Raw genomic sequence first — 10880 nt, 5'->3', positions numbered from 1 at the left:
AACTGGGTACAGAGCCAGGCACTGTATTATACATTAACCTCAAGGCAAAGTATCTTTTGTAATTTACTCAAAGGCCATGGATTTCGGTCAGGTGCATATTCCATATATAAATAATAACCTTGGTAGGGTTTGCCCTGCCTCCACATTCTTCACAGTACACACAGTAAAACTGCGTTTCTCTCAGGAAAGTTTATCCCTGCCTAACCTGTACTCCAATTCAGTGGTTCTCAAGTGTGGTCATTGGATCAGAAGCATCGGCATGACCTGGGGAATTGTTAGAGACACAACACTCAAGATCTGAATGAAATTATGGGTGTGGGACCTAGAAATCTGTTTTAATAAGTCCTTCAGAGGATTCCCATGTACATGAAGTTTGAGAACCACTGCCCTAACTACCATAGCCTGTGACAGTTCCAGGCCTTGAGAATCTCCAGTATCTCAAAACGACCTGCTATATCAGAGTACATAACCTTAACCATCTGGTGCCTATTCTCCAATGTAAATATTCCAAAAGTATTTTATTTTGCCATTAAGTATTAATTTCAGTGTTCTATACCTGTCGATTATAAGCCTATATAGATCTATAGGTATCTATACTTAGAGATATTAATTTCAATATTCTATATCTAGAAACCACTAGGCTAAAACTTTGAACCATTTAAAAGGAAACCATCTGCAAAGCAAGACTCTGAACATACTTGGTCTTTTAGTGCCTCTGAATACTTCTTTAAAAAATAATTCGTCTGGAGGTGCCTGAGTCGCTCTGTTGGTTAAGCATCTGACTCGATTTCAACACAGGTCTTGGTCTCAGGGTCATAAGTTCAAGCCCCATACTGGGTGTGGAGCTTACTTAAAAAAAAAAAAAAAAGCCTATTCCTTAAGCTCTACTCTATAAGGACAGAGAGAAAGTCTTCCTTATCTTTGTATACCTTGTACAGGAACCAATACATAATTGGTGTTCAATAAGTGTTTGCCAACTGAATGAATTAAATGCTAGATGACTACTTTATGGAAACTGCCTGATGTCTGCTTTCATAAATAGGGAAAGATGAAGCTAGGTGTGGAATGGGAGTTTAGAGAATTGTGTTCAGGACTGTGCAATTAGCAAATTTATAAATTATCTGAGAGTTTACATTGTAATCTCATTGCGACTGCATTCATCTTTTTTTTTTTTTTTTTAAGTTTTTATTAGAGAATGTGCGCGCTTGAGTGGGGAGAGGGGCAGAGAAAAACAGACTCGGGGCTTGATCTTAGGACCCCAAGATCATGACCTGAGTCAAAGTGAGATGCTTAACAGCCTGAAAGCTACTTAGGTTACCCTGCATTCATCTTTGTTCTCAGTGCCTCGGACATTTAAGGCATTCAGGAATATACTAATTAAAGCTGTGCCTTGATTTTGGTCATTTAAAAGAGTGTGCAGATTTCAAAAGACTGGTATTCTGCACCCAGAAAGCAAACTTGAGCAGTACTTAAATGCTGGTACCCGCTATCAAGGCATAAAGCACACATTTGTTAATTACCGCTAACAATTCCAGTGCTAATCATTCACTTAATAAATAAGTGACTGGACCCTCAGATGCCAAGCAGGGCTGATCCTGTGATGAGTAACAATGTAAGGCTGAAGACATGATGTAAAGGAGAAGGATATGTACCGCTAGCCTAGCCAGCAGAAGCACAGTGCAGATGCTGAATTCTGGTAAAGGGATGGACGACTGTCCTCTGACGACCAAGTAGATGCAACAAATGTAACTAGCAGCAGTCTGTCCTTGGACAGGTCCTGTTTGCTTCGTTCCCACTGCAGAAAATGAAGGAAACATACACGGTAAAATAGTTTTAAAAAACTGAATGGAAATAAGAAAATGACAGAATAAGGGTAGATGGAGTGAAGTCTAACAAAGGAAGAAGAGGGGCACCTGGCTGGCTTAGGAAAGCATGTGACTCTTGAACCTGGGGTCGTGAGTTTGAGGGGTAAAGCTTAGTTGAACAAAAAAGAAACGATGCAGACGAGATGAGGGCTGTGTGAAGAAACACCACAGACCCCTGGTTTTGTGAGACCTCATGTGCAGCAAAAAGTGTTTCAGAAAGACTACTGATCGATAAAGGGGGATTAGCTATTTCCTGTTAGGTATTAGTACCAGGTTCCCAATGATTTGGCCCCAAAGTGAAGCAAGTTCAGTGAAAACACTGACATTTAACATCAGTATATATTTACTTGTGAATCTCTTCAAGCATAGCTTTGAGGTTTGGTAAGAATCTCAATCTGTACAATATCCCTGCAGTATAGAGCCAAGCAGTAGGATTCTTCTCAGTTGTGCAAAGACAACAGTGAGGGACAGTGCTCTGGTCTCCCGGTTACCATCCTGGTATTGTGAAGTGTCTGTGAAAGGTGGCTCGGTTGTAGAAAACTACAAAAACTAGCTGTAAAAGTAAAACGCAAATCTAATTGGTTAAATTCAGCTCCAATGAAATCGGGAAAGTTCACTGTGTTTAAGAGTAAGAGTCACGTCACCTTTTATGGAAACAAATGTAATCCATGAAGCTTGGAGAGAAAGTCTCCCCTTTACCTGTTATATTTTCCTCATCCTCTTCTTGCAGCGCTGGTTGAAAACAGGGGAGGACCCCATGAGGCTGTCAGTGGAGTGGGAACCGTAGCTGCTATCTGAGTCATCAGGACTCTGAGGGATCCCAGCTTCACTCATCCCGGACATGGGCTCCTCGAAGACATCACTGCCCAGCACACCATGCCCAGACACATTGCCTTCTTCACTCTCTTGGGGCTCCATTTTCACATGGGCCAGATTCCAAAGAGGGGAAGCATTTACCTCTGTGCCTGGCAATGGAAGAAAATACAACCAGTGGTAAGCCAAGGCTGGAACACAGCAGACAAATATTTCATCAGGGCAGATTCCTAGCCTTTAAGCTCAGTCTTCAGTCTGACTCTACTTGACTGGAGATTATGGTGGTCATCCTCTGTTCCTAAAACTACTAATTCTGAGTTTTTTTGTTTTTTTTTTTTTAAGTATTCTGAGTACTTTCCTTTCCACTTCCTCTCCTACTTTAACCCCACCTCACCCACCAGCCATTTCCCTTAAATCAAGGAGGTAAAACTATGTAGGTGGACAGATTCCCTGTCTCATGGCCCAAAGGCAGGCACAACCACAGGCTCTTAATCAGGTGTTAAGTTGCTTCCTTCCTTCCTTCCTTCTATAAGGCTGTCCTGTTTTCCTGCCTTTTGTTTGGGTCCCTGGTCCTCTCTCACAGTATGAAGTTAACGATTACTACAAAATGCTGGCAGCAGTTCTTAGACTGCTGAAGAGTGTCATGGCTCCTAAATCTGTAACAATTTCTCTTTGGTCCTCCTGTCTCTGTTCTAGCAAAGCTGTTCTGTGGTTATTACCTCTTTCATGGTGAAAGGCTCCCTGGCCAACACTAAAAAATGTGGCCTTGGGCGCCTGGGTGGCTCTTGGTTAAGTGTCTGACTTTGCTAGGTCATGATCTCAGGGTCCTGGGATCAAACTCAGCATCTGGCTCCCAGCTCAGTGGGGAGTCAACTTCTCCCTCTGCCCCTCCTCCCACTTGTGTGCATGTGTGCGCCCTCTCTCAAATAAAAGCTTAAAATGTTTTAAAAGATAATGTGGTCTGATTCTGTTTAGGATTTGTTACTTGTATCCTTTGTGCATTGATGAAGTGACAATTTATATTTGAGTAGAACTGAGGATGGAAACTAATTTGCAATCTGACAGAAGGATCAAGTATCCTGCTTCCTAGGGTGATCACAGAGTCTGTCTGGAAAAGGCCAGCTGCGTCTGATTGGATAGCCCTATTTCAGTCCCTTTCTGGTCGAATCTTTTGGGGGTACTCTAGCAAGGAAGCCCAACTATTCAAACAGCTGAGCAATTAGCCTTCCTTCATCTGTGTGGAAGTTGTCTTACTGAGTACAAGCATCAGGAAAGGCAAATACAGCACACTAAGTACAGGATGAAGGGGACATCAGCCCACCCAGTTGGGTCAGCTAAATTAGCTCCAGTACTCAACGATAGAACACCTACTGCATCTACGCCCTAACTCGGAATTATTTTAAAGAATGCCTGTAAAGTTGTGCTAGTCCTCCCTTCACTAATTACAAAGAAGAATGTTGACATATCTAGATCAGTGAGGCTGTAATTGTTTTTAGGCTTTCCATTTTCTTGCCCACTCCCACTTGTTCCTCTCCTCTCCACAGTTTGATTCCAAAATGCCAGAAGTGCTGAGATTGGCAGATATCCCAGAATCAGAGTCAATTGTTTTCTTACTTGAAGCCTGTGGTGAAGCCTCAACTTCCAGGTTAGATGGGAAGCGCTCACTCTGAGCCCCGAGGACTCCCATGGGCAGTGACTGGTCTCCAGAAGCAAGGTCAGCCTCCAGTTCCTCACTGACAGGGAATGTGATGTCGCTCACAGGTTCTTCCTTGATCTTTACAGGTTTAGTGTCCTCTGTGGCCTTCTCAGGGTTGACAATCCTTTCATACTCCTCAGATAGTTGCTTACTAATCTGTTGGCAAGCAAGAGTCAATCTTCCAAAGAAATGTTAAAAGCAAAGTGGATGGTTAGCTTGTGGCATTGCACGTAAAACCAACATAATATGAATATGAATAAAGCAACCACTGCCAAAGGAAAGAACTGGTTTTTGTTTCATTGTTTTCAAAGAGATTTTTATTTACTTATTCATGAAAGACACATGCCCAGAGAGGCAGAGACACAGGCAGAGGGAGAAGCAGGCGCCATGCAGGGCCCGACGCAGGACTCCATCCCGGGACCCCAGGATCACGTCCCGGGCCGAAGGCAGGTGATAAACCACTGAGCCACCCAGGGATCCCCTGATTTTTTGTTTTGTTTTGTTTTTTACTTTTTTTTGAGCACAGCAGACAAATGGAAGGAATTTGTTGAAGGTGCTGAGTTTGCATTTGTAAATGAGACACAATGAAGAAAAGTTGTTTAGCGGAGTTTCTCGTTAATTAAAAGTTACATAAAGGTAAAAGAGACTTTGTTAAAGACAAATCAGAGTGGGGACAAAGATCACATTTTTGGCTGTAAAAACGAATACTTGAGATCTGTCCCCTAGGTGGATAATGAAGGGTATAGGAAATCTGGATCACTTAGCAAAGACTGTCAGGTGTTAAAAACCCCTAATCGTATTTTAGATTTGGGGAAACCAAAACAATGAACAAGTGACTTGCTTAAGGCCACAGGGTTTGAAGAGATTAGGTAGTTCTGGCTGCAACCAAAAATGGTATCTCTATCCCTTCTTCTGCCCTTGGGCAGTATCACTTCATTCTGTTTGGTTTTGCTTTTTATAGCACTTAATGCCACCTGAAATTGATCACTATTTATTTACTTGTTTTTGTTTCTCTCTGAAGAATGCACGCTCAAGGGACTTACCTTATTTTTATTTATTTATTTATTTTTATTTATTTTTTTTGGGGGGGGGACTTACCTTATTAACTACTGCTGTCTCCCATAGTGCCTGACTCACAAAAGGCACTCCATAAATATTTACTGAATAAAGCATGCTAACCACATTCTCTCAGACTCCATATTCCTGTCTATAATGTTTTTCCAGCAGAAGTGTTATCAAAAAATGTGGCCGCTCATTGACTAAAGGAGGCCCCAGGGTCTGGCCAGGTCAGTGATGAAGTCAAGAAAACACAGCTAGGGCCATGAGGAGAGCAGGTCAAGTCCACTCTATTCCAAGCCCCTGTGCTCTGTTCCCTAGGGCAAGTATGGGATCCTGCTGAACACCCCTAGATTACCTCCAGTTCTCACAGGGTGACCTCACCTGTAGCATGTAACTGTGATAGTCCTTGATTCGGTGCTGCCAGAACTTCTGGAGGGAGAGCACACTGCCAATGCCCACTTCATGGAATACTTGCTCCATAACGTCAGGGAAAGGAGTCTGCCCCAGCCGGGCTTCCCGATCCACAGCGAAGCGCAGCAACTTGGTGAATTTAAGGCAATATTCATGTGCCACATCAGTAAGGGTCTCCAGGACACTTTCATTAGCACACTCAAAGCCTGCATGGGCCAGGATTGTGGCCACTGCCTGGTAGAGAAGCTGCCGGCAGGAGTGCCAGCTGAGTTCAGTCACCGGTTCCCCTTTCCCGCTGAAAGGGGAGACATGGCAGTGTTATTAGTGCTCTTGCAAAGGGCTGACCCATCCTGTCTCCCTAGGAGTTTTACAATTTTAGTCAAACCACTGGCCCAGCTTTCTAGGGGAATTCTATGCAGTTACAGAGCCCGGCTTATCTTGCTGCTACACAGGGCATGTCTCAACAAACCACGATCATATCTCTGAGCTCCTCCAATTACATAAAAGTCTTAACAGACAATACATGTCTACAACAAACAATATAACAGTATCAGGTGAATATGAAGTTTCCTTTTATCAACTGCTCAGTTTTGACTACTTTCAGGATGTAAAAAAGTTTATAGGTCAGGCACTGTTCAAGAGTGCTCTAATTATTTCACCACATAGCTAGCTTCCTCATACGCTGGATGATACACGGAGTTTCAGAAATTCAGTCCCAATTAGGAGATTCTTATACAACTACAACAGACCATTTGTAAAACTGGACAAGCAACTCAGTTTCATAAACGCAATTTAAAATGTATACAGTTTACAAAGCATTTTTATCCTATCCTGTGCAAAGTGGGTAGTAGATCCATATTTTGATTCCCATTTGGCTGCAGGTTTCAGAGGTTGAGGTTCAGAGGTGCAGACCGGCCGGAAGTTGTTTCGATATTATCAGAAGGTGGAGCTTCTGATTTCAGATCCCATGTTCTTCATAATACACCATTTTACGCCTAATCACTGCTGTATAAATCTTAATCTAAGAAATAACTTCAAAAAGGTCTCTGACCTCCTAAAAATAACTTTTAACAAATTTCTCATCATTTACCTGTCTCCTGAAAATTCCTATCTTCTGCCTCCCTCTGACAAATAAGTAAATGGATAAAATCAGGTATAGAAAATTTCTTGGGCAGCCCAGGTGGCTCAGCAGTTTAGTGCCTGCCTTCAGCTCAGCGCCTGATCCTGGGGACCCGGGATCGAGTCCCACGTCGGGCTCCCTGCATGGAGCCTGCTTCTCCCTCTGCCTGTGTCTCTGCCTCTCTCTGTCTCTCTCTCTCTCTGTGTGTGCATGTCCCTCATGAATAAATAAATAAAACCTTTAAAAAAAATTTCTTTTCCCTGGTCCATACTTGGCATGTGTCACTATGTGCTGTACAAGAGGGCTAGAGGAGCTGTGTACCCACTTTACTATTATCTGCTCAGAAGCAATTACTGCAGTCCACATAATAGTTGGAAAGCAAGAAAACCAACTGCCAAATAACTTTCCAAAGACTATTTATTTGAGAGTGTGTGCGAGCAAGTGGGGGGTTGGGGGGTGCAGAGGGGGAGGGAGAAAGAACCTTAAGCAGGCTCTGCACTGAGTAGGGAGCCCAACATGGGGCTCATCTCAAAACCCTGAGATGATGATCTGAGCTGAAACCAAGAGTCAGACACTTAACTGACTGAGCCACCCAGGTGACCCCCAAATAACTGTTCATTTACTATTTCCACCATCATTTCCTATGGCCAGACTCCAAAAGCTAAAAGGGCCAAAAGCAAAAGGCCTCAGAAATGCCTAATAAACAGCTAAACCACTATTGCTTTATTTGAGGAACACATGGACTTACTTCAAAGGAAGATAATTCTTTCAGCACCCCATAGCTGACGCAAATTATTTTTGCTAAACGTTTCTTAAATATGTATAAAACAAACTAGTATAAACTTCTGATGTTAACAGCTCTTCTTAATTAAAATTAGAAGTTTGAGATTGGAAGGACAAACATGGTTGAAATAACTATACTACCCAAAGCAATCTAAGCAGTTAATGCAACCCCCATCAAAATACCACATGCAGTTTTTCACAGAGCTAGAGCAGGGGTGCCTGGGTGGCCCAGTGGGTTAAACATCTGCCTTCAGCTCAGGTCATGATCCTGGGGTCCTGGGATCAAGTTCCTACATCAGGCTCTGCTCAGCTGGGAGCCTGCTTGTCCCTCCCCCTCTGCTCCAAGCTCCCCTTGGTCATGCTCTCTCTCTCATTCTCTGTCAAGTAAATAAATAAAATCTTGAAAGAAAAGAAAAAGAGCAAACAATCCTAAAATTTGTATGGAAATACAAAAGACTTCAGATAGCCAAAGCAAGCTTAAAAAAGAAAAGCAAAGCTGGAGGAATCACAATTCCAGACTTTGAGTTATATTACAAAGCTGTAGTGAGCAAGACAGTATTGTGCTGGCACAAAAAATGGATGCATAGATCAATAGATTAGAAAACCCAGAAACGGACCCACAACTATGATCAGCTAAACTTGGACAAAGCAGGAAAGAATATCCATTGGAAAAGAGACAGTCTCTTCAACAACTGGTGTTGGGAAAACTGGACAACAATATGCAAAAGAAGGAAACTAGACCACACTCTTACACCATACACAGAAATAAATTCAACATGGATGAAAGACCTAAATGTGAGACAGGAAACCATCAAAATCCCAGAGAAGAACACAGGCAGCAACTTCTTCGACAGTGGCCATAGCAACTTCTTATTAGATATATCCCCTGAGGCAAGGGAAACAAAATAAAAAATAAACCATTGGGACTTCATCAAGTTAAAAAGCTTCTTCACTGTGGAGGAAACAACCAAACTAAAAGGCAGTCTTTGGAATGGGAGACGATATTTGCAAATGATATTTCCGATACAGGGTTAGTATCCATCCAAAATCTATAAAGGACTTCTAAAACTCAACACCCAAAAAAACCAAATAATTCAGTTAAAAAATGGACAGGAGACATGAATAGACATTTTTCCAAAGAAGACATACAGATAGCTAACAAACACGTGAAAAGATGCTCAACATCACTCATCATCGGGGAAATACAAATCAAAACTACAATGAGATACAGATCACACCTGCCAGAGTGGCTAAAATTAACAACACAGGAAACATGGTGGAGACATGTGAAGAAAGGGGAACCCTCTTACATTGTTGGTGGGAATATAAACTGGCGCAGCCACTCTGGAAACAGTATGGAGATTCCTCAGAAAGCTAGAAAGAGAATTGCCTTACAATTGTGCTACTAGGTATTTACCCAAAGAATGCAAAAATGTTGATTCGAAGGGATACATGCATCTCCATGTTTACAGCAACATTATCAATAATAGCCAAATTACTGAGAGAGCCAAATGTCCAATGACTGACAAATGGATAAAGAAGATGTGATATATATTTATATATGTACGTATATACACACAGTGGAATATTAGACATAAAAATGAATGAAATCTTGCCTTTGCAATGGCATGGATTGAACTAGAGAGTATTTTGCTAAGTGAAATAAGACAGAGAAAGACCAATACCGTATTTCACTCATATGTGGAATTTAAGAAACCTAACAGATGAACATAGGGGAAAAAAAGGAAAGAGGCAAAGCATAAAACAGACTCTTAACTATAGAGAAGAAACTGTTGCTGAAGGGGAAGCAGGCGAAGGGATGAGTTAAACAGACGACGGGTATTAAGGAGGACACTTGTGATGAGCAGTGGGTATTGAATGTTTAGTGATGATTCACTAAATCCTACACCTAAAACTAACATTACACTGTATGTTAACTGGAATTTAAGTAAAAACTTGAAAAAAATTAGAAAGTTTGATGCAAAACTACAAAATTCTAAAAAACAGCATCAATTTAATATGATGGCAATATTCTTAAAACTAAATTGCCTTCAAAATGTAAATATGGTACTGATCACTACAGAGCAAGTTTTTTGAAGCTGTATCTATATGAACATGTGAGATGCATGTAATGATAGTTACCCCGACCTTTCTAACAATTCCAAGGACTTCAGAACCTTCAATTATACAGTGTGCACCAGGACATCATTTGGTCAACTGGAACTGCAACCCTTACATAGTAATAAGTCCATTTCTGTTCTTTTCTCACTACTTTGGGGCAATTAAAATAGTAGTAACTATTATCAATAACAGATGAAATTAAGTGGTATACAATATTACTTACATGTATTTTTTCCAAATATATTTAACCTTCAATCTAATCTTGAGCAAATAATCAGCAAATCCAGTGAGTGGGACATTCTACATCTAAATGACCTGAACTCTTAAAGATTAGTATCCTGTGTTTTAAAAAAGGATAAAAACACTATTCTTTTTTTTTTTTTTTAAGATTTTTGTTTATTAATGAGAGACACAGAGAGAGAGAGGCAGAGACACAGGCAGAGGGAGAAGCAGGCCCCATTCATGCAGGGAGCCTGACACCGGATTGGACTCGATCCAGGGTCTCCAGGATCACGCTCTGGGCTGAAGGCGGTGCTAAACCGCTGAGCCACCCAGGAAGGGCCGCCCAGGAAGCTCTTCTGGTTTAAAATTCATTAAATAGGGGTGCCTGGGTGGCTCAGTTGGTTGAGTGTTTCACTCGTGGTTTCAGCTCAGGTCATCATCTCAGGATCTCAGGAAGGAGGTCCGAGTCAGGCTCTGCACTCAGCAGGGAGTCTGTTCTGGGATTCTCTCTCCCACTTCCTCTACCTTCTCCCGCTCACATGCTTTCTCCAACAAAAGCAAAAACAAAAACAAGACACTAAACAGCTAAATGAAATTCATTTTTAGGTTCTGGATTAGAACCTAAATTTATTTATAAATTTAGGATTTATTTATAAAGGATATTTTGGAGAAATCTGAATACGGACTTAAAAATTGATATTATTTAATTAGTGTTCAATTATTTTGGTGTGATATTGGTATTGGGGTTATGTAGGAAATTTTCTTTATTCTTAGGTTAAAGTCCAATTTA

The 10880-nt window shown here is 41.4% G+C and overlaps 1 protein-coding gene across 9 annotated transcripts in view; it reads right to left on the bottom strand.

Annotated features, from left to right (window-relative positions):
• The window catches only part of LOC140600075 (STAGA complex 65 subunit gamma), a 30217-nt gene that overhangs the window by 15256 nt on the left and 4081 nt on the right, over positions 1 to 10880 (bottom strand). For 5 of the 9 annotated variants that reach the window (XM_072767978.1, XM_072767977.1, XM_072767981.1 and 2 more), the window contains exons 4-6: positions 5815 to 6139; positions 4293 to 4530; positions 2565 to 2830 (exon numbers count right to left, since the gene is read on the bottom strand). In XM_072767978.1, the coding sequence (XP_072624079.1) occupies positions 2568 to 2830; positions 4293 to 4530; positions 5815 to 6139 (826 nt within the window). In that variant the 3' untranslated portion in view covers positions 2565 to 2567. Of the gene's footprint in view, positions 1 to 54; positions 1796 to 2185; positions 2419 to 2564; positions 2831 to 4292; positions 4531 to 5814; positions 6140 to 10880 lie in introns of those variants that run through there. The other 4 variants (XM_072718781.1, XM_072718780.1, XM_072767979.1 and 1 more) reach the window with 3 other exon arrangements.

Source organism: Vulpes vulpes, chromosome 8 (genome assembly GCF_048418805.1).
Source record: "Vulpes vulpes isolate BD-2025 chromosome 8, VulVul3, whole genome shotgun sequence".
NCBI classification, from domain to species: domain Eukaryota; kingdom Metazoa; phylum Chordata; class Mammalia; order Carnivora; family Canidae; genus Vulpes; species Vulpes vulpes.
The sequence above is the reverse complement of the archived record's forward strand: the minus strand, read 5'-3'. Positions and strand labels throughout refer to the sequence as shown.